Consider the following 25,186-nt stretch of genomic DNA (forward strand, 5'->3'; position numbering starts at 1 on the left):
AAATGTCAGAAGTATTATACATATGTACAGTGGAGGTGAAAAAGGCCGATGAAAGATAACATTTGGTCAGAAGATTTTAAACTTATCTATCATTCTTCTGAACTATTCATACCTTGTAAGGATTCCCTTTCTTTTGGAGCAACCTACCCTGTGCATACCATATCAAAGGCATTCTTACAGAATACAGTGTAATATTGGTTACCCACCTCAAAAACTCACTTTCTATATTTGTAGCTAATAGATATATAGCAAAGAGCCCATGTCATTAATGATAACTTAAGTTATCTCTTCGTTCACAGTTTTCCTTGGTTTATTAATGGCATAACACATTAATTCTTCTTTCAGGGCTGACCTTTACAACACCATTAATGTGCACAGCTTTTATCCAGCTACATTATTACTCATTACAGTTTCAGCTTTCAACATCTGCATTTGCTGAAAAGAGAAAAGTAAATTGTAGCAGCCTCAAATCCTTGGAAACTATGAGGGATGTGTGGATATGGATGTGGTGAAGGGATTTTTCAGGGGGGAAAAAAAAACCAAAAAACTAAGGGAAGTTTTAGTAGTGGAGAAAGTCAGATGATAAATGTCATTAAATAGATTCATACATTCTTGCCTTTTGAAAATATTTTGTCATACTTAATCTCTGGAATGCTGAAGTAAAAAATCCTCATATGATAAAATGCAAATCTATCCGTTATTTTGTTAAATATTCTGGTTCTGGTGACATTACAAAAGTAGCTCATAGACCAGCACTGTGATATTTATGAGCCTTCATTTCTATTATGGAAGTGAATCGTTCTTGCCAAATAAAATATTTTTTCTTTTACATACTTAGGACATGAAAGCAAGTCTTATCTTGGAGTCCATTTAGGATGTGGAGGGGAGTAACTGAGTTAGGCTGTAACAGAGTGGTGCATAATGATAAAAAATGGACATGTACCCCAACTTTTTTCAAACTTCTCAAAACTTAAGTTTTCACAGTGTCTGCTCTCACTGCTGTCCCACTGCCCCAGACTGGCTTCTTCTTGGCAAATAATATGAAATTCTGCTCTGTGGAGATTGAAGCATTTGAAATACATTCCTTCATCTTTTTTTTTTTTAATCCATCCCACAATTTCTCTGTAACTTTACCCCTTTTTTCCCTTTGTTTTGTTCAGTCTCAGAAAAGAGAGGGGCTTTGTTCCTTCCAAGGTTAATCCTTTCTCATGATCTCTTGTCTTGTTCCATCTTCATCCGTGCTCTCTTCCATATCTTTATCTGTCTCTGACTCTTCTTCCCCTTGACTACATCTATATCTATCTATACACACACACACACACACACACACACACACATATATATATACACACACATTTATATTTATATATATGAATGATTGCCCTATTTTAAAGCCTGTCTCTACATAGTCCTTTTAAAATAATCACTTCTCAACACCAGGCTTACAAAAAGACTGGTCTATAGATCAGCTGCATTTTCTCTCCTCACAGTCTTGAAATCATTGAGATTGAAATTCTGTTAAGGCATTCACCTAAAACTTCTCTATCAGAGTTTACATCTCCATGAGCGCCAGCTAAATCACAAGGTTTTTCTTTTTCATTTTTTAACTTTTCTGCCAAATGGGACATCATTAAAAAACCTTATGATTTTTTGAAACTTTTATTTTTCCTAGGCTAGCATGACAGTGTCCTATCTTCATTCTTATTCTAACACAGTCGCTTGCTCTTTATCAGTTCCCCCCTAAAAAAGTGTGCTGGTTTTAAAATGTTCCCAATGACACTTTGATATTCCCCATCCCTGCCCTTGTGATTCTCTTACAACGAAGAGAATAAAGGTAGACTTTCAAGACTAGGTCATAAAGGGCACTGTGGCTGTCTCTTTGCTCTCTCCTCTTGGAGCACCCACTCTTGGGAAAGTTAGTTTCCATGCAAGGAGCAGCCCTATGGAAAGACTCACAAGGGAAGGAATCGACCCTCTAACCAAGAACCATGTGAGTGAGACATCTTGAAAAAGGAGCATCTATCCCTAGTAAAAGTCCATAGAGGACTATGGCCATGCCTAACACATTGATTGTAACCATGAGGCCTTAAGCCAGAGCTACCCAGCTAAGCTGCTTCCAAATTCTGACCCTTAGAACCTGGTGAGATAATGAATGTTGGTTATCTTAAGCTCTCAAGTATTAGGTTAATTTGCTATGCAGTAACAGATAACTAATACAGTAGGCGATACTTGTGATTCTTTATCCCGCTTCTCTTCTTACTATGCACACTCTTTTTTGCTGAACTTCCTTTTTTTTTTTTTTTTAGAGGTGCATATATCTTTCCATTTTCTTAATTCTTTTAATAGTAGTATAGCTAACACACAGTATCATATTAGTTTCAATATGGTGATTTAATAATTCTATACTTAATTTCAATACAGTGCTTTAATAGTTCTATACAGGACTCTGTGTTCATTGTGATAAGTGTACTCTTAATCCCCTTATTTCATATGTAATTCTACATCTAAAATGCTAGCACCTTTTTACATATCAGACTTATGTTTATAGTTTCCTCCTGAGGATCTCTACCTAAATGGCTCCTTGTGTTTCAATGCTTACTACATTTTTATATCTATGTCTTCCAAATCTGCTTCTACTCTGGTTTTCTCTTTCACAGTTAAGGGAGGAATTATCCTTCTTATTTTACGAATTCAAAATCCTATACTCCTCTGTGTCCAACTTGAACTACACCAGGTAGACTCTATTGAGGATAGGTTATATTAAGTTTTCTCTACTAATAATATCTCTTCAATCTATTCCTTCCTTTGCTTTATCATTGCTTATTTCTATTTCATGTAACTAACTCTTGTCCTACACTAAAACAATGGTTTCCCTGATTCCTATTTCTTCCTGTTGCCAATACGCTTCTTTCTTAAAGTTCTGATCAGATTGCTGTCTGGAGAAAAAGTCAAAATTTCTTAGGATAGCATTCAGTCAGATTCCATCTGCTCCTTTCAGTTTTAGCCCTGATCACTTTTCACTACACATTCATTCTATATTCTAGCCAAATCAGTGCATTTCTCAAAAATATTCTATTTTACTCTGGGTTTTTTCTTAAAGGCTAAATGCCTAGGACTATCTCTCTTCCTCAAGATTCCACTTGAATTAGGTTATCCCCAACTTAACTTTCCTTGATCCTTACCAAATAAAATCCAACACTCTTCTTTTTGATTACCAGGTTGTATCTATGCTCTGAAATGGCGCTTACTACGGCTGACTAGCACTATAAGAGGGATGACTTTTCCCCTAACTAAATCCTGAGCTCCTTGAAGGGCTTATCTGTGCTAGCCTCCTTATAACTCTATGCAAATGATAAACATCAATAAAGGTAGATTGAAGTAAGTGTTCACAGTCTAATTTATGTGTTACTGAAGTAAAAATTATTGGAATTTTTAAAAAATTAGCTTATAGAAGCATTTTCTAGTGTTTACTTTACCAAAATGACAATTATGGAGAAACGAAGCTATGTAGTTTTTATCATACTTTGGTGTATTCAAGTAAATCTCAAGCAGTATAGAACTGAACAAACTTCATATCCTAGCAGGTGACTATTGATCTAAGTAGAATGTATTTTATCATATGTACAGTTTGTACACATCACACAAAAAAATGGAAATAGATTTCAGTAATGGGAAAAGCAAGTCACCTAACAACAACATTCTGGAAACATTGCTCTCTGTGATTAGTCATTTAGGCCTCTTTTTTATAAACTTAAGAACATCTGTCACATCAACAAACATAACCAGTTCAATTAGCTTTTCAGGAGGACACTGTAACTTGGACTTCAGTCGTAAATTTCATTTGCATGTTTAAAACACACCTATGCGGTTCATCAAATTGAAACTCTCCTACAGAACTAAAACCATGCACAGGGTATGCGTGATTTGCCGTTAAAAGATGATTTCATTCAATTGCCATAAACAGAAAATCAGCAAGAACAAAAGAAACAGAACTTACCTATTGTGCTAACTCTGGCTGAAGGACTAGCTAATGCTGCTGGGACAGAGGCTTTGAGGGGGCCTGCCCCACTGTTTATTCTCAGAGCTGGCATATGGGGAGAGGTGGGTGATGTGGGTGATTTGCCATCAGAGGTCTTGGGTTTAGCTGATAGGTTCAGTGGCTGTGCCACTTCATCCTGCAATGTGATCATTAGAACATGAGCTGTGATAAGGCAAGGCTGATCAAAAATGCCTAGAAAAACACAGGTATATAGCCTGTCATTTCCCATCAAATTACTCTACCAATCAGCGAACTTAACATTCAACCTATACATTACAGTGTTGGTTAGCTGTCAACAATGTCACTTTTAACTACATATTATGAAAAACCTTTAGTATAAGAGAAAGTACACGTGCACTCAACTATCCAGAAAGTATATAACTGATGTCATGTCTAAGAAATAGTCTTAAGCTATTCCTTGTGCTATTCAGTTCTATTGAGAGACCATTACATAATTCATATGAAATTATGATGTAGGTAGCCTTTGTTCAACCTCCGAAGAACAGGGGTTGAGTCCCAAGCACCTTTGTATCCTGGTGCTTAGCCAGAGTACCTGGAACATCAATGATGGAGGAATTAAATGGTGTGTACCTCTGATCAGAACTTCTCTCCAGATTTAAATACAAAAAAAAAGAAGGAAACTTTCTAACTTTCTCAGAAAATAATCTTTATCCTAGGTTTCACAGACACAGTTTTGGACTTGATCTAAAAGTAAAAATAAACATAACCGACATTATACCAATATGTACTATTTATTTATATGCGAATATATATATACTTACTTAGTGTTTTGTTCTAAATACTTAGCATTTTGTTCTAAATACTTAGCATTTTGTTTTCAAATCTAGATTTGTTTTCCAGATTTTCCGCAATGTATATCACAATCAATACATTGTGGTGTGAAGATCTATCTGTGGTTAATCAGCACATATGGTGAGTTCCAACTGTTCAATACCTGAATAGGTCAAGTTTATGTAGTTTACATTCTATTTATACTTTCTATATTAGCCCTTGTGTAATTTCATACATAAAATTTATGTATACAATTATCCTTAAAGTTTCTACCACATCATTTATTAGAATCAGATAATATTAACATTACATCACTTTTTTCATCACAAACTAAGAAATGTGTTTTTTGTGCTCTAAAATTAAAATATTGTGTCATATGTTAAACCTTATTGTTCAAAATATCTACGATTTTATAAAGTATTATTGTAGAATAAAAATATAGCTTCCGGGGCGCCTGGGTGGCTCAGTGGGTTAAGCCACTGCCTTCGGCTCAGGTCATGATCTCAGGGTCCTGGGATCGAGCCCCACATCGGGTTCTCTGCTCAGCAGGGAGCCTGCCTCCCCCTCTCTCTCTGCCTGCCTCTCTGCCTACTTGTGATCTATCGAATAAATAAAAATCTTTATAAAAAAAAAATATAGCTTCCACTTAGCTACTGTTCTATCTTCACGAGTTAAGAGCATAAATATCTACCAGTAGTAGGTGTATAACCTGATGAAAGGGGGACATTTTAGATTCAAATGGTGTAATCTGATGGCATGGAAACATATATCAATGTGCACAAAATTTTATATATATATATATCTACCAAAAACCATTGAAATCAATCACTTTATAAAAATGGTAAAGTGGCATAATAAGATATCTATTCAAAGTTTATATATATTTTTTTGTCTTTTGTACCTTTGGCACAAAGTTTATATTTTTAAAGTGGTTTATTGTTATTAAATTCCATGGTTGGCTGCACTTAGGAAACTTAGGAACAAAGCAGAAGAAATTATTCTTTAACACTTTATGTTCTTTAGTTCTGTTTTCTGTTTCAGAAAAAAAAGAATAGCTATTTGAAAAATCTATGAGAATTCAAATGGTAATCTGGGATTGCATTAGATGTCTAGTAAGTTGATAACCATCATACCAAATTTATAAGGATTCATAGTCTTGGAAGAAAGGAAGGTAAGCTAATTCCACAACTGGTTCACTGTGTAAGAAAAGCTTACTTTAGCATTTTTAAAAACTGCAGGGGCAAAACTATTCCCTAGAATAATTAGGTTGAGCTGGTGAGCCATAATCCTTATCTATCCGAAACCCAGAAGTCTTGTCCCTTTTCCCTCTTATACCACAGTACGGATGGGTAATTCGTAAATTCGATCTTTGGATCAGAACCATCAGCACCACCTGGGAACTTATTAGAAAAGCAAATTCACTATTTTAGAAATTTTGGAGGTGGGTTCTAGCAATCTGTTTTAAAAAGCATTCCCAGGAGATTCTGATGCAGACTAACATTTGAGAACCACCACCATATACAATATAAAGGGCGAAAAATTTTTTAACCAATGATTAAGCTTCAAAACCTTAAAAAAATAAAAAGCTTCTTCAATGTAAGGAAGTAGCATTAAAAAATACATAACGTTGGGGCGCCTGGGTGGCACAGTTGGTTAAGCATCCGACTCTTGATTTCGGTTCTGGTCATGATTTCATGGATCATGAAACTGAGACCTATGTCCCATTCAGCTCAGCATCTCCTCTCCTTCTGTCTCTCTTTCTGGACCTCCCCGGCTCTTGCTCACCTGTGAGCTCTCTCTCTCCCTCTCTCTCAAATACATAAATCTTAAAAAAAAAAAAAAAAAAAAAAAACTAAAAGCATAATGTTATCTCAATCTTTAATATTTTTCAAAATGTAATGTATGCTAATAATAACAAATGAAAGCATGCATATACATAATAAACTAAATGCTATTGACATTCGGTAGGCTACTAAAGATGAGGATCCAGATTTTCTTCCTGTTAATTCAGCCTAAATAGCCAGTCAGATAGTTGTTTTACTGACTGTTTATTATGTAGCCGTAAATATTCTAGACCCTTCTTCCATCAATTGTACTTGCTTACTACTTCGTGTACGAAACTACCGGCTTTTGTTACAACAGTCTGAAAACTTCGTTGGTCTGTATTTGACAACTCTTGTCAAAGTTTTGAGGGGAAACTTGGAGAAATTAAGGTGGTTGTTTCACTTGACTGTGCAGAAAAGAAAGGAAGGAATATATTCCCAGAGTTGCAGGAGAAGAGATTTATGAGTGCAGAGGAAATAGAGCGTGAGTGTGTATGTGTAAGGGGAATAATGGTGTTGACGAAGATGATGCAGATGTAGGTGCTGATGGGACATGAAGCATATGAAATGTCATGTGCTTAGCTTTAAGCACTAAGAACTATTACATGCACGTACTGAAAAATGACTACCCAAAGCATTTATTACAGCAAGAGACCCACTGGAACTCTTAATATTCTCCTCCATTCAAGGCAGCACAGATGTCTGAAAGCCAAAAAGTGCAAAGCCCCAAGGACGTAATAGAGGTTGACAGTTCCCAAGTTGATAGAAATGTCATTCAAAATTGCCCTTTTGTTCCCTTTCATTGTGTGACCAGGCTAATGGTATATTAATAAGAACCCACATGCTTGATCCTTATAGTGGTAACTATATAAATAATTTTGACCCATTATATGATATTATTTCACCATTTGGTTCTTCTAATAATTTACTACTGAGCTACTATACCAAATACCTATTATTTATCAAGAATACAAAAATTACACTAGTTTTCCCATTTCATATTAATTATTTTTCATTTGACTAGATGAAAAATTTAAAACCCTAACTATAAAATGAAAGTGGGCTATTTATTTATGACCTGCATTCTCATAATCACAAATATGTGTAATAAATGCCAAGGTAAGGTTTTTCCCCTAAAGATTTTTAAGAACTTATTTAGGAGAAATTTGAAAGCTTAGCAAGATTAAATGCTACTCTTACAAATAAAGCAGGCATTTTAAAATTAATTAATTAATTATAAATAAGTAACTTAATTAATTAAGTAAATAATTTTACATAAAATATTTAAGTAATTTTTAAGGTCAAGAAGACACTGGAAAAATAGCATTTCTCTGAAGTACACCATAAAGCAATAAGGAAAGTAATTTCTTTTTAATTACTTGTCCAATCGTTAAAGGATGCTGTCATTTGAAAATTTTGAAAATAGCTTATTTCATAATTAGTTAATGTATACACAAAGTGATAGTTAAGAAGAATCTTTTGTATCTGTTGAATAATTCCAAAGTTGATCTGCTAACCTAGTATAAATACAAGGTCAACATTTACACTTCAACTTAATTATTTAAGTTTTAACTAATAGGCTATCACTTATATTATAGAATTCATTATAATATTTCAAATCATTTATTTAATCTTCAATTCTATGAAATAACTAATAATCTCAGGAGGGCAACTAAAATTCACAAAGTTCTAAAGAAACTCAGGTTGTTGGACCCAACATATGATATTCTGTTTAGCTCTGTGACAAATTTAATCTTAAATTGAAAAAGACATTGATGCAATGGAATTTCTGAAGTTCAGACATAACCATATAACTTTTCACATAAAAAAGCCACATAAAGGGCAATACATGTTCAATAAAATGAAGAAATACACACATTCACTATTTATATACTAGCTTAAAAATTAAGGCACAAATGTTGATTTATTTTGGAGATTTGTTGTGTATGTGTGCTTCTCTGTTCTCTATACTACATAGCATCAGAAAGGTCCTTTGGAAGTGCTAAAGAGCTATTAAATTAGGTTATTCTTTTGAGAAAAATACCAAGGGTCTGTGTACAGTGTGTCAGAAAATACAATAATTTGTATAATAATGTGTAAGAGAATAATATTTCATATATACATATGACACATATCATATATATATATATACACACACACGTTTTAGGAACCTACTTATGATCATAACTTCTCCTAACAGAGTCTTGTCTAATCTTAGTTGTCTGGGATAGAATGTAAAACAAGTATCATCTAAACAAACATACAGTTTCAGGCATATTCCACTTACTTCTAGCTACTACAAATACAACTTGTTTAAAAGCAAACATTTCACTTAACATCAACTTGTGGTCATGGTAATAGAAATATTGCGGAGGTGTAATGAATTTGTGTCCTAGCCAATGAAAAGAAATACCCCACACAGATAAATACTAAATTTGGATGAAGAAAATTATTTGACATAAACATATAGACTTAGATGCACTGGAGAAATACAGCTGTCATCACAAAGAGAGTTATTCCACATAAACTTAACAAAAACATATAAATTTAAAATATATTTTACTTAGATGATTTTCAAATAATGGGTTTATTCCAGGAAAAACATGTTAGTCTAACATAATCGTATAATATTCTTTTTTTTAATTTTTTTTTTATTTTTTAAGATTTTATTTATTCATTTAACAGTCGGAAATCACAAGTAGGTGGAGAGGCAGGCAGAGAGAGAGAGAGGAGGAAGCAGGCTCCCCACCGAGCAGAGAGCCCGATGCGGGGCTTGATCCAGGACCCTGGGACCATGACCTGAGCTGAAGGCAGAGGCCTCAACCCACTGAGCCACCCAGGCGCCCCAATCGTATAATATTCTTAATTTTTAATGTGCAAAGACCAAATTGCTCATAGAAATCAAACAATTTATCAAAGAAAAATCATTCTCCAGAATCTTGGGGGTTTAGTTCTCTCTCCCCACTCCTTAGCCTTTCTTCATATATATATATATATATATATATATATATATATATATATATGCTAAGGAATTTCAATAGAGAACTAGAAAATAGGGATACCAGCATCCTAAGGAAATCTACTCCTTTCTGTCTCCTTATCCTTCACAACAGAGAATACATCCACACGCAGGATCTTGGACTACAAGGTGAACCACCAAGGATGAGCAGATGATTATATCCTCCGTATACTTGTGAATAAAAATTACACCTTTATTTATATCTTTAATCATTCTCATTATCAAAATTTTTCTTTAAATAGTTACCTAAAGTCATTATTGAAAATAAAATTTTTATTTGGTAGTTAACAAATTTAAAGCATTCTAAAGGCAACGGGCAAGAACATATATATTTATGCAATTGTCCATTCATTCATTCATTCTTTATTGAATGAAATTTTAACTATTTATTACTTGCTATTACATGTTGGGCATTTAGAAAAATGCAAATCACCTGACATCGAGGCCTGTGGCTTTGAGGCTTTGGTTTTGCGTGGTACAGTAATAAAGGAGCAAAGAATGTATTTATTTTGTATTTAAGCCTGCAGTGAAGATGTATGTGGCATTGTTTTTTCTTTAAACTGAATGATTGAAGGACAATTTAATTTGTCTATGTATTTAAATATATTCTTTCATTTAGAAATATGATTTGATTCCTAAATAGCCATACAATGATCGAATTAAAAATAAGGAATTTCAGGCTACTTCCTCTGCACAATTTGAAAACTGATTGGCCCATATTTTATCACAAATACTTATGTGAAGTAAGCAGCAATAATAACATATGGGGAAGAGTAAAGGATTCATAAAACATGCTGCAAAATTGATCCGCTGGTTGCTCTTAACCTCTCTGATGAAATAACCGTATTTAACAGGGAAGTGGACTGCAGGGTAAGTTGGATAATGTGCATTGTATCTGCACCTCTTTTCTCTAACTTGACTTTGCACGCATTGTCTATTCCTATTGTTCAGTGCGGGAACCCTCTTTCACCTTTTCCCCTCAAATAAGGCATTTCTTTCTACAGTTCAGTAGAGATTGACTAGAGAGAAAAACAACACCAAACTAAAACAAAACAAAACAATCTTTTTGGAGACCAAAAGTCCCTGACCTTTCTTTCATGAATTTAGAGCAGAAAAGGTTTGCGCGTATCCACAAGAGTCAAAGTAATAAAAGAAAAAAAAAAAAAAAACTAACCAAACATCTTAAATGATTTTCCTAGCCCCCGAAGAATCAGAGATCCTACTCATGGGGCTACTCCCACTCCGTACTTTATTAGTAGGTTCTTGGTGCCTCAAAAATCAAGTCTGTCATAAAGAACACATGGTCCTGAGGCCCCTTTCATGAACAAATGTTTGCTTTTGCTCTTACAAATTGCAAGATGCCTTGTTAACCACACCGATAGAGCTCTGGGAATTCTTTGATAGGTATGCTTTTGCCGTGCTTGTGCTACCATTAGACAGGACTGCCATTTAAATCCAAGTCTTAAGTTATGCAGCTGAGGGTAATGTATTCAGCTTCTCATTTAGCTTGCTTCTTTTAAAAGAGGGCACTAGGAGTGTAGTTGGGGGACGTTTGCTTCATTGTGATAATTTCATATTGTTTTTACATTTAAATTGTTGGCCTTTAATTAACTTACAGGTATTCACACTGTCTTCATCATTTAATTTAACATGCTCCCTGCTCCTTCCCCCTTAACATTTTAGTCGAGCATTTTCCTTGTTTTTTGCTTTTGGTGATTTAATGCCTCTAAAATGTCAATTATATCCACAAACGCACACATACAGAGTTGAACACAAATAGAGCAAAGAACAGAGAGCGTGGCTTGTGGAATATCAATAATATTCACATCCCTTTTTTCATTAAAAAATTTCTTTGAAACACCTAAGCCAAATGATGCCATCCTTTCTACACAGAATGTTCTTCTGTGGTAGCCGGCCTCCAAGATGGCCCACCAATAATTCTTGCCTCCTGGCATTTATGTCCCTGAGTATCTCTGCCCCTTCCCATCCCCCCACCTCCTTGCCATACCTCCCACAAGAAAAAGGACTGACCTACATTACCAAGAAGCTACTGCAGAAAGGACAGTTTGACTCCTGGTGCTAGGTCATAAAAGACATTGTGGCCTCTACTTCCCTCTTTTTTGGATCAGTCACTCTGGGGTATGGTTTCCTCAATCTTAGCACCACTGACATTTTGGCTGAATAATTCTTTGTTGTGAACGACTATCCTGGACCCTGAGGGATGTCTAGTAGTATTCCCCACCTCTACCTCTAGATGCTTGTAGAACTCCTGCTCTGGCTGCAGCAAGCAAAACTGTCTCCAGACGCTGCCAAACGTTTCCTGGAGGACACAACCATCCCTGGAGGGAGCCGCCTGCCATGCTCGTCATGAGGACACTCAAAGGCCCATGAGAGTTCCACCTGGTAGGGACCCACAGGCCTCTCGCCAACCACCAAGGTGTGATTTGTTAGGCAAGCGCATGAGCGGATTTGGAAGTGGATATACCAAGCATCTGTCATGCTTTCATGAGATGGCAACCCCATGTGACAGACTCTTAGCCAGGTCCCTCCAGGTAAGCTGCTCTCGGACTTCTGACCTGCTGAAATCCTGCGAGATAAAGGTTCACTGTTTACCGTCAAAATTGTGCATTATTTTGTTAGACGGAGATAACGTGTCTATCCTCCCTGAGAAGAAGTGCAGCCAACACTTGTTAAATTCTTCCATGATTCCAAAGCATTTTTCACCATCACTTCATTTTGACGCTTGGAAAAATACTTGTTTCTCATTCCTCAACCATAATATAGGAGACCATTTCATAAATCTCCCTCAGTTTTACTTATTTACTTTGCAGAGCTACATGTCATTCCTTTTTTTTTCTTTCCAACCCTTTTAATATTCTCTCTCACATTTATAACTTAGCTTTTGAAGCTTCCTTTAATTTTAGATTAACTATCTATCTAACCTCTTCTTTGTATTTTCAAAATGTGCTAAAAATAGACTGTATGAATACAATTTCTATATATTTACTTAGAAGAATGTTCTGTGAGAAGACCTTTAGCTCACAACACCAAATGAAAACCCTCTCACAATCTACAGAGTAGATTTAATTTTTTCAAATGCAGAGTACATTTGAAAAGAGGAAGAAGAGAAGGAATACGAGTGTCAGGAATAATATTTGATGAGAACAGTTACAACATGAGCCAGTATAAAATGTATGGTGTTTCAGATTCAACTTTGTTTAACCTCTGGTCCCTAGACATCTTCAAATTCCTAATAATAATGGTTATTTTGTCCTCTGGTGTTCCTTACGTCAGAATGATTGCTATTATCTTTTCAAATGATTAATAGTTCTTCTACCAAGAGGCTAAAAGAAAGCATAAAGCAGTAAGATTTGATGTTAACAAATCTGAGAATTGTTAACTGTAACTTAACTAATAAGAAGAACTGGTGTTAACAGTTCTTCTGTTATTATTCTTATTAACCTCTAAATGTAAACTTCCAAAAGCTATTTAGAAATACTTCAGAGAAATTGAAGAGTCGGTCACTCCATGTACAGAAAGAACATAATGTTTTCTTGGCACCACCTGATCAGTCCTTAAACACAAAACTAAAAACCATTTGTCATGTTACTTTCCTGTTAGTTTCCCTTGAAGATATGTGAAAAAGAATTAATCAAGACTACAAGACTATCAAATGATGGAATGGATTCACAAAAACTAAAGCAGGAGCCTTCGGAGCAATATAGACTTAAACTCCAAGAAAACAGAAGCCACACTGGTCAGATTCCACTACCACCAGCATTCGGGAGGCAGCACCTCTACCTGAGCCTGAACCTACAAAATGAGCATCACAACCTCTCTGCCTGAATATACCAGAGGAAGTAGGGTCAAAAGGACAGCACAACAATGTAAACACCACCAACACAGACGGGCACCAACTCTCCGTTCCCTCTCATTCCACTTGGAGGCCTATTATTTACAGGGGAGGAAAGACTGGAAGAGTGAGTGGATCTTGGAAGAAAATGAACAAAATTAAATGCTTTGGAAGTCCTGAGAGGGCTAAAAACACTTCTTTTCAAAAATATCTGTGGTTCTTTAGGGGCTTCGGTTTTTTAATAGATCCTAAGGAAAGTCTGATCTGGTTATAAACAGATAAAGCATCTTTAGATGGCTATCCTGGGAGAAGAGGGAAAAGAAAGAGCAGCCATAATCCTGCATACATCACTTAAGAGTAACTCTCATTTAATTAAATAAAAACCTCATTTTCAATGCTACATATATGCAGGTACAGGCTCTGCAAGGCACAAATCCTCCATCGGCTGGTGGACCCACGACTACCACATAATTATTAATGATAGTTGTGACAGTTAACCTGTGCTCTGTGTCTATTGGGGAGACTTGAGTAAGGGCCAAATTGTCTAAAGCATAGAACCTTGGAGAAGGATGCACCCGTGTGTGTGTGTGTGTGTGTGTGTGTGTGTGCGCGCGCGCGTGTGCATGTAGGCGTGCACGCATGTGTATAATGGATTTGAGGGTGAATGAGACATAAAGCAAGAAAGTTAGGGAAGACTAAGGCAGCACTCTACTACTAACAAAGCGCTGTATTTCATTTTATTTCATTGGTTGTTTTCTTGAAATGTTGATTGCAAAACTAATTAGAGTTTAAATACTTTAAGGCTTTTTTCTTTAAAGGGATGTTTATGGATGATCTAAACACTCAGCCTTAACAGCAACAACCTTCTTGATGGCAGGCATTACTATATTAATTGTTTTTATCACCCATATATGGCCTTGAGTAGAAAAAATACTAAATATTAACTACTAAATCTTAATTACATGGAGAGTTAAGATTAATTAATGACAATCTCCTGATAATTTCTAAATCTCTTCACATGAATTCTTCTCACTATTGGAATTTCGTAGTTCTTCCCAGTCTCCAGAGTTTTGCTCCCTTTTCTTCTTGCTTTCCCCTAGAGTTGAAGTGGTGACATCCCTGGGAGGTCCTGCTTTTCTAGTTAGAGATGTCAGCTAACAGAGCCCTTGTCAGGCTCTCCCGAACAACAGGCTGCCTATTAGCCTAACTTGAAACTTTACTAGGTAGCAACATCTTAAGCGAAAACTCTTTCCATGCCACTCACTACAGATGGAGAAAGAGGGGCAGTCACTGAAGACAAAGGGAGAAGTCCAAAGATAAGCCAGCAATGACAAACTTCGAATGCAAAACTCTCTTCTCTCACTCCCACTTGCTTTAACAGACTGATTCTCACCCTTCAGATTAAGGGCAGTATTGGCGATTTTCCTTACTGTAGAGAATTAGAAGATGTCCCATTTGCTCTGGTCTCGCTTTTTTTTTTTTTTTCCTCATATGGTAGGGTTATTCTTTAATTTGTTCCATAAGTATCTTTTAGGCACTATTCCCAACAGGGCTAGTCATGGGAAAGGAAGCATTTATATTCCAGTTGGTGAAGCAATATACAGACACTAAGTGATAAAACAGTTTAAGGCTATGGAAGTTGGTATGAAATTTTAAAACTTAAATATCATTGTGATTAATCTAAAAGATTGTCATGAAGGAAGTTCTTCTGAAAAAAAAAATTGTATTTCATTTAGTCTGGATGATTTAGACCAAGAGTCACTGTGATTGATTTACTAGCCTAGAACTGGGATTTGGATTTTAAATCTTAGATGCTTACTTTAAATGCAATTTTTAAAACGTTCTATAAGGTTTTAACTCCCATATCCTTGGATCCTCACATCACCTTTTCTGAAAACACAATAAAGGTATCAAGGGCATGAGCTCTTGGAATATTAGGTCCTATAAAATTTGCTATTTAGGATTAAAAGATTTTTTACTAGAAATAAAGGTCATTTTCCCTTTCCGAAAATATTAATCAAAAGCAATTATTTTCCAATTATGATCAACTAAAAGTGTTTTTCCTTTCTCCTCTCATAACTAACCTATTAGAGAATGAATAAAAGAAAAGTCATAGTATATGTCCCATTGAATACAGGAACTATGCAACTTTCACCTGGGAACTTCTATTTACTCTAAAAGAACTGCTGACTTTGTCATAAAGAGATCTAGTTTCCCAAGAAGAAATAAGTGTTTACAGTTCTATATACTATTTGCTACATTAATATTTGGGAGAAGTCAGTTAAAATTACAAAACATATAAAAGTACATCTAATAAGTTTAATAAGCTAAATATTAAGACACTTTAAAAATAATTTGAATACTTCTATATCTGTTCACCTTAATGCTGATTTTCTAACACTGTTCACTTTACTTCCTGACATCTAAATAACTTTAATAGTTATAAAGTATCCTTATACATTTTGCCTTATTTTAGTAACACAGCAACAGAGTAAGATATCATCAATCTCACTTCACAGATAAGGAAACTGACATTAGAGATATTTAAGAATTTGTCAATGGTCATAACTTTAGTAAGCTTGGGACCTGAACCCAAGTCACTGGGTTTCACTCAGGCCTAAGCAAGTTTCCAGAGCTGCCCCTCTGCCATCTAAATGTCATCAGGGTAAAGGATGGTTGGCAGTAATTTCTCTGAAGAATCAAACTAACAACTGAAATCCTGTTTTTTCTTCTTTATTCTGAAGAAATTGTTATACTCCATTACAATAGGGACCATGCAGAGCTCAATTTAGGTAATATCAGTCTGAACCCTTGCAAAATGTTTCTAATACCAAATCATAAAATATTTTACCAAAGCAGCTACAAGTAAATTCCAAATGTATTCATCTCACTAAAGTATATCATAAAAGAGTAACTATTTGAAGTAAATGTATAAGCACCCTCAACACTATTATTTGATACCTATTTTGTTTCGACAAAAAACACATGTCCATTTATGTACATCCAAATGGTGTCCAATCATTTAGAAAGGAACTAATACTGCAAGCAATGAAGAAGAGGAGAGAAAAGACCTTTAGCCCACCTACCAGCTTGACCAAAGGCTATGAATCCATCCCAGGTTTATTTCAAATGAGTTGTGTCAAAGGTTACCCACAGGCCATTTTATAGTGATTTATAGCCAATGTCTGCAAATCTCCTTTTATTTTAATGATAACCTCAATAGAGTCATTAAGACATTCTTTGTCTTCATGGCAGTGACCAAAAGGGAGCTGCTGTCTTTAAAGAATTTTAAAGGGGTGATAACTATTTATATAGAATATCAGTTAAAGCCAGTTTTTATGTTGCGCTTTAAAGGCAAAATATTTTTTTTCTCAATGTATTGAAGATGCTTAGTTGGTTATATATTCTGCGTATTGCTTTGTAATATTAAATTCAAGGTATAGGCCAAAGAAAATTCAATAAAGATAAAAAGGCTTAGAATTGAGCATCAGGTAAGAGTCTGATTTTAATTATAATGATCTCAAATATGTATTAAAGCTCTCACAGCATAATGATTCTTAAGTGTCTGTATTGAGTTAAGCATGTCATGAAGCATGAAGAATTGCAAGATTGATTTATCAGATATTCATTTAAGAAATAGGCAATTAAAATAATTAATGTGTAGTGAAACTCAGCTGTAATGCCTCATGTTTAATTTTTCCCAACCCATAACATTAAAAGAATAATACATTTCACAGTCTGGATGGCATAAAAGATTTTATAGAGCAACTGTAATGATATCATTACATAAGAGTTTTGATCCTATCTTCTAGACAGAACTAAGGAGAAAGAATAAGTGCCTTTATTTTAGATTTGACCTTATTTTAAATGTTGCTTTGGGTCATGAGATCGCCAAATAAAATGAATGAATATTCTTGATTCTTGTAGTAAGGGATGAAATACACATATGTATACATTGATAGGTTTATACAGAGAGAAAATAAACTCATATATGATCATGTATATAGGTGCAATATTTCTCTGCCATATTTAAGCTAGTTTGGCATAAAAGAGAAACAGAATGATAAAGAGAGAAAACAAAATAATCTTCCTGCCTAAAACTTCACTTGAACTGTCAATTAAATAATATAACAAAACTAGCCAATATTAGTATAAGCCTGTGCCTTTCATTCTAGCATCCACTTAATTCTTTGGGGTCTTCAGGGAGACCATTCACTGGAAGATGTATTCCTACCAAACAAACCTGTGATGCTAGTATATAAACCAGAATGCCAATTAATTAATTTATACCTGGCTAGAATATTGTTGAATTTTTGTTGAAAAAGCAAATTTTTTTTTAAAGATATTATTTATTTATTTGACAGAGAGAAATCACAAGTAGATGGAGAGGCAGGCAGAGAGAGGAAGGGAAGCAGGCTCCCTGCTGAGCAGAAAGCCTGATGCGGGGCTCGATCCCAGGACCTTGAGATCATGACCTGAGCCGAAGGCAGAGGTTTTAACCCACTGAGCCACCCAGGCGCCCTGAAAAAGCAAATTTAACAATGAGAATCGAGGCAGAAAGGAGGAGATAGTGGGTGCATCATTTAGACCATAGAAAGGACATAGTAAGGATTATGCATACTTCAACTACAGATCATAACTCTCCAATGATCAGAAGGTCCCCATTTCCTATATGCAGTGTTTCCCAACTAGACTGATGGGATTAAACAATGACAAATTTTATTTTACAAATTTAGGTTCCATAATCTTTCGGTGTAGGCAGTCTTTCTACATAATACAATGGCATTGATTGTTTCATTTTTCATAGGTACGATCCTAGTCCGCTCATTGATCCTTCAATGATTCAAGCCACTGACCTTTGATACGTCCACCTAAGAGGCCCCGAACTCAGTCACATGTCTGAACATAACATCTTGGTTTACTTCCACTGATGTTCTGTTTGTTTGTTTATTCTTTTAACAGAACTAGAACAATGGTTGCATGTCAGTTAGTACACTTGGTGCTAAGAATGAGTAAGAGATTGTCCCTCCACTGAAGAGAGTCAAGACAACTGCACTCAGGTTTTAATCAGGGCGCTGGGATATAAAACAAGGAGTCTGTAACCATGTGGGAGAGTCCGATATGATGGACTAGCCAATTCTACGTAGAGGTGACAGCTGAGATAGATCTTACGAGAAGGAGCAAGGCAAGAGGGAAAAGTGCAATGAAGAGGGCAAAAGGACCCGGGAGAGCTGGAGTGGCACAAACACAGGCAAAAAGTGAAACTGCGTGCTATATAAGGAAGTGACTCCACATGGAGCACAAAACCGCTGGGCCTGGGAGAAAAGCTGAAGTAACAAATGAGGCTCACGAGGTGAGTGGGGCTGGATTACAGAATGCCAAGGATGTTAGACTTCATCCTTTCGACACTTTTCCTGACATCTGTGTTCTTCTTAACTAAGCTCCCAATGTTCTAGATGTGCATTACAGATCACCTTATTTCTCTAAAATTCAGATGAAACCCAACACTGTTAATTCCTACATGCCTTTGTATAGGCTGTTTCCTTCAAAAACTTAAGTGGCACCTCTTCTGGAAGATGTGCCCTCATGCTCTTATTTTTCCCCAGGTTGTGCTGGAAACTTTCCCCTCTACTTCCGTGTTACTCTTTGAACAGTACTTAGCCCGTAGCATTTTGATCGTTAAGTTTGTTCATTTTCCCCTTTACACTGTATGGGGTGTTAATTACTGTTCTTTTGGTTCTACCATACTATCTGGCATATCATAGGTGCTCAAAAACTGTACTGAATAAACCTCAGTAAATGTTCTAAAAGTTACTTCTAAAAGTGACTCTAGATTTCATTTCTTTTGATGGCTGCATCAGGGGAGGGGGTTTGGGAGAAGGGGGTGGGATTATGGACATTGGGGAGGGTATGTGATTTGGTGAGTGCTGTGAAGTGTGTAAACCTGGTGATTCACAGACCTGTACCCCTGGGGATAAAAATATATGTTTATAAAAAAAATAAAAAATTAAAAGTGACTCTAGAAACCTCACCTATGAATAACGTAGCCATTATGCACCTTTTTTTAAAAAATCATATAAACCAGCGAAGAAACATACAGATTTGTTTCAAGCAAACTGTAAAGTCGATTGCTTAGAAAATGTCTTTTTCCAAAGGAAAATATTCTCATTCCTATTTTTTCAGTAGAAGATATCTCATGTAAATTAAATCATATTTTATTAACTACATGTATTAAGTGGATCTTGTTTTTTAAAATAGGGTTCAAGTACATTTTGAAAGAATATGTCAAGACCTTTCTTAAATATTTTTTATCTAATTAAATCTCCAGTATTTTATATAAGTCCAGAATTCTAGAAAATAATGTAATTACAACAAAAGGCCCAAAAGTTAATGTGACAATAGCTAAAAAACATTTTCTGAACTAAAAAAAAAAATCCTTATACAGACACATTCTCTTAGATCATGTGGTATTAATAATTTAACTGCAAAAGTAGCTATAAGTGAAAATTACATCACTGTGATAACCATGGCTTAAATTCATATTATTAAGATTGTGTTGTATAATATAAACATGTAATCTAGTAAACATTTATTGAGTGGATATTATGCACCAGCTTCTTAAAATTCAATGGATGAAGGAAGTGTATCTAATATGATCAATCTCATGAAATTGATTTTTTTCTCCCATTATTTTATTGAAAGTCTATAAATTATAGCCCCAGATATAACAGACCAGAATTCTAGCTCAGTGCCACTCTAGGAAAGCTAATAGAAAGAATCCAAGCAAAACCAAACAAAAATTACCCAGTAGTTCTCTTAAAATTGGATCAGAATTATCGTTTTTTTAGATAGGTGACAGCACTATTTACATGAAAACTGGCACTAAAAATTCCACCAGCTGACCCAAAATTCTTGTCTTGCCCTGTATTTATATAGGATTGACCTGAATATTGAGCTCCTGCTGACTTAAAATGAAACTTTGATCCTTAAAAGAGTTACATGGAGAAGTATAGAAAACACAAATCTGTACTTATTTAAGGACATTCCTATTGCTGTCATAATGCTTTTATACATACTTCACAACAGAATATTTTTCTTATGTTATTTTAAGTGCTACTGGAAATACCACAAGAGAAAAATTTTTGCAGTATTTCATCCTTTCTATTTTTGGTTTCAATTTCTTTTTCTCCTATTTATGAAATATCTACGCTGCCAAAAGTCATCAAAATTGTACAACAAACCACAACAGCTCAAATTATATAATGAACTAGAAAAAGTAAGATTCCTTGGTTATTGAAAGGCCCAATTTAAATGAAGTCTCATACAGAATCTCAGTACTGAAAATTGGTCTTGCAAAGAAATACAACAGAGTTTTAATAAAAAAATATATATTGTGTGGTTTTACAGAACTGTATTTTCTGGTATTGGCAAACAGTTTGGGGGAAAATGAATTTTTATCTATTTGATTATACATTTTTTGCCTTTATATTATTTTGGTATTTTAAGACCTGTAAAATGAAAATTGTGGTTTTTATTTTTTCTAAATTTAGAGATCTCATCTCTTTCCTTTTGAAAAACAAATGTCATAAAGGGTAGGTTTTTAACTGTAAGGTTCTGAAAAAGGCACTCAATGGAATCAGCTAGCCTGTGGTTAGAAGTCAAGGGCTAAAGCTGTGGGATATTCCAGCTGTAAGTCGTGCAGCTCGTAAGGAGGAGTATGTAGTTCTCAGATGCATCTAAGAAGCAATATCTGCTAGGATATTGCTAGGGCACATTGCTCCTATGAGAACTTTAGACTACCATACGATTCAGGTTAAGGGGAGCTGGTCGCTGTATGTGACATTTAGGCACCTGCATTTGGAGGCATGCTCCCTTCTAAGCCGCACTCTGTTAAACAAGTCCATAGCAATACTGCATACTCCGGGCCAGTAAGAATGCTCTTTCTAAATGTAATATTTCTAAGATTCAATTTTCTGTGAGAAAAACTCTTGTGCAAAATGGAAAAAATTTCAAATACATTTTCAAGTAAAAAAGAGTCATAAAATTATTCGCTACGTCCAAAACCAAGAGCTATTCTACATGTTAAATGCTATTCTGTGTCTCTGATGTCCTCAAATGTTAAGATACATAAGGTAAGGAATACATGCTGTGAATTCCCCTGATCATATTAAGCAACCGTTAAATAACTCATGGTCAATGTAAACAATACCACTCATTGTGCACCTGTTGAAGACTTTTTTTCCCCACATTTAATACTAATCAACTCACCAAGTTTCTAGTCTTTGTTTAAAAAGCTGTAATTAGGGGTGCCTGGGTGGCTCACTGGGTAAAAGACTCTGCCTTCAGCTTAGGTCATGATCTCAGGGTCCTAGGATAGAGCCCCGCATCTGGCTCTCCACTCAGCGGGGAGCCTGCTTCCCTTCCTCTCTCTCTCTCTCTCTCTCTGCCTGCCTCTCTGCCTACTTGTGATCTCTGTCTTTCAAATAAATAAATAAAATATTTTTAAAAAAAGCTGTAATTAAGTATAAATAACTATGTTTTTCTGCTGATTATTGCCAGTACAGAGATGATAGAGAATTTCATTATCTTATAACTTTTTGGATGGGCTCTGGATTAAAATAGTCTCTATTTCTTGTTAGGTAAAGTTAAGGCTGCTTCTATGTCATATGTGCATGAAAAAAATGGGAAAATAGGTGTAACTAAAAAAGAATCTCACTTTATAGAATATAATCCAATAATACAGATGATGAGTAGAACTCTGTATATAAACTCACTCTCAGTAAAATGAATAGAATTTGAAGTGCATGTAAAGTGCAAGTAAATGTGCATGCTTAAATGAACCATAAAATAATTTTTACTAAGAATTTTTACTAAGAAAATAAATCACATTATTGACAGAAGTTTTACGTAAACTTTATAGAATTTTTTTTTAAGTTGGCAGCGCGGCATGTTTACCTGACGAGTGGGATTTTAATGAAGTTTTTGACGACAGAAGGGAAGGAAGGAAGAGGGGAAGAAAGACAGGGAGAGGTGAAGGGAGCGAAACAAGGAAAGAGAGAGGGATTTTCAAAAGAAGTTGTCCTCTCAAAAATACTCGATTCAGGAGATGACAGGTTTAACTTAATGATGAAAATGATGCTATTCATAATTTAAAAATACTCATTTATAGTTATACTCATTTATAGTTCTTTTAAGACTGTAACACACAAAAAAAGATTGTAGCACATTTTTCACTGATTTTTTTAAAGCTAGCTAAAAGTCTGCTGCATTTGGCAGATCTGTTGAAATCATACTGGGTTATGAAGTGTTGGGTAAAAATCAAAAATTTTTAAAAATATCAAAAGCAAAAATTAGATTAATTAGAAATTAAGGTCTGTTTTCCTACGTGGCTTATTAATGTGATCAAAGACATTAAGTAAAACAAGAGTTCCATAACTTATGATCACTAGTAAATAGTAATTATAATTTTTAAGGTGACGACATTTGAATCCATGCTCATGTGTTAGTACCAAAATAACACTCCAAAAATTCAACCTTGCAATTTGCTTCATGTAGGTGGTGACAGGCACTATTAAGGGTGTTTGTTTTCTGACATTCCTAATGAAAAACACCCTGATAAAGTAAGCGAATCTGAAGAAAACCCAGGAAATATTTTAGGTTAAACCTACATTCCTGGCACTTGCTGCCTTTAACAGACTATACATAACTGTCTTTTTCCCATCCATATCCCTCACCATATACCTAACTATATATTCCGTGCTCCATGAGGGCAGAGATCTGTCTACACTATGTGCCAGTATCCTCAGGTTCTAGGACTCTGACTGACACATCATAGGCAATTAATAGACATTTGTCAACTTGAAGTGTCTTGTCTCTCCAGTGGCAAGGTTCAATATATGTCATTAAGGCTCAAATTCCACAGTATTTCTAGGGAGGTATTGTAGAGATGCTTAGCCTATAAATTAATTAGCCCAAGGGATAAAAGAAAAAAAAATTCCTTTGCCTCAAAAATATAGTACCCTAAGAAAGGGAGACAATAAGTAGGTAATTATAATTTACAGATTAATAAATGGTATGGTCAATAGAAAACCTATTATTTCTCTCTAAATTGAATGCACTTAAAATATAGTTTAAATTCCTTAACAAGAAGTCCTATGTGATCTGGTCTTTTTCATTCTCAACCTCATTTCTTATCATTCTCCCTCAAGTTCACTGCATTCTAGCTACTCCAGCCTATTTTCCAAGCCCCGAATTTATCAAACTCACTCACATATTAGGATCTTTGCAACTGCTGTTTCTCCTGTTTCGAATAGTTTTCCCCCAGACCTTTGCAGGTACTTTTCTTTTCATGTTTTAGGTCTCAGACAAGATTTGCTTTATATCTCTGTCTCAAGAAGATTCCCTTGCTTATCCCCAGGAATTTTATCTTATACTATGTTTTATTTTTTTCACAGCACTTAACCATATATGAAATGGTCTATTTGTTTAATTGCTCCCATTTTGTCTGCTCCTCTTAGAGTGCAAGATCTTAAGAGGACAAACTGTTTTGTTTACAGCTCTCAGGGGTAGTTCTACAGCCCTGAATTGAACTTGACACACAATAGGCATGAATTTAATACTTGCTGAATCAGTGAATGATAGATGTTAACTACTATACAACACTGAAAAGGACCAGTCCTTTAAGAATGAGAAAAGAACAGAGCTAAGATAGGAAACAGTTCCATGGGATACTGTTTGGGCTCCTGCTTAAACCAAACCTGAAGTCAGAATAATTTTTCTATATAATATGTGTGAATACATTTCCTTTTCACGTGAACTTACTTGTAACTGAAACAGTACTAACAAATATAACTGTCGTTCAGTGAAACCACAAGCTGCAACCCTGGAAAGCTGATTACAATTCTATTTAAATAAGAGTATTGCGACATTAGGAGTTACGCTGAATAAAATAATGCCACCTTATGGAGAGGTGGTAAAGTGACCTCGTGAGGCAGTTAGTGTGTGTTGGACTGAATACCTTCTGACTTTTCTTCTTACTTAAGCTTCTACACGTCTATAAATAAAATGTCTGATATTTTCTGTATGAATACGCTGGGTTTTGAACTTGTCTTCAGCTTAGAATGGTACCTCTCTTTACTTTTTTTGACTCTTACATCCACATCTAATTACTGTGTTTCCTTTCAACTCTCCATTTTGTAATGTTTAAAAATATTGAAGAATGCTTTGTTCCCTCTAGAGAAAAATCTCTTGAAAAAATATAACTAAGGAATACATATTTCTACTATCTTTCCATCAATCTAAATCAGACACCGATACCTGTTGTCCATTTTAAAAACATACCTACACTTTGGTGTGTCTCTGTGAGAGAGACCATTAAAATTCATCCTGTTAATGAATAAGAAAGATGTGTAAACAGGTATATTTGATGAAATAAAGAGAGAATCACGTCTGAGGGGGAGAGGAGTCCTACATGGTTTCTCTTCTCCGTTCTCCCCTCAAACAGTCCCAGCCCACGTATGGCCTAGACACATGGAAAGGGGTCAATCATCAGCTCAAATGACGCACTGATCATTTCCTCAGGATAGAAAATAAAGCACTGGAGCTGATTTGAAGTACATTTCAGGAAGCCGAAATTATAAACACTTTCCTCAAGAGAGAGG

At 35.2% G+C, this 25,186-nt stretch overlaps 1 protein-coding gene across 12 annotated transcripts in view; it reads right to left on the reverse strand.

Annotated features, from left to right (window-relative positions):
• The window catches only part of SOX5 (SRY-box transcription factor 5), a 995,891-nt gene that overhangs the window by 38,580 nt on the left and 932,125 nt on the right, over positions 1 to 25,186 (reverse strand). For all 12 annotated transcript variants that reach the window (XM_059185762.1, XM_059185763.1, XM_059185769.1 and 9 more), the window contains one exon: positions 3,998 to 4,175. In XM_059185762.1, coding sequence (XP_059041745.1) covers positions 3,998 to 4,175 — 178 coding nt within the window. The remainder of the gene's footprint in view (positions 1 to 3,997; positions 4,176 to 25,186) is intronic.

The sequence above is a fragment of the Mustela lutreola genome, chromosome 8 (genome assembly GCF_030435805.1).
Source record: "Mustela lutreola isolate mMusLut2 chromosome 8, mMusLut2.pri, whole genome shotgun sequence".
Lineage (NCBI taxonomy): Eukaryota > Metazoa > Chordata > Mammalia > Carnivora > Mustelidae > Mustela > Mustela lutreola.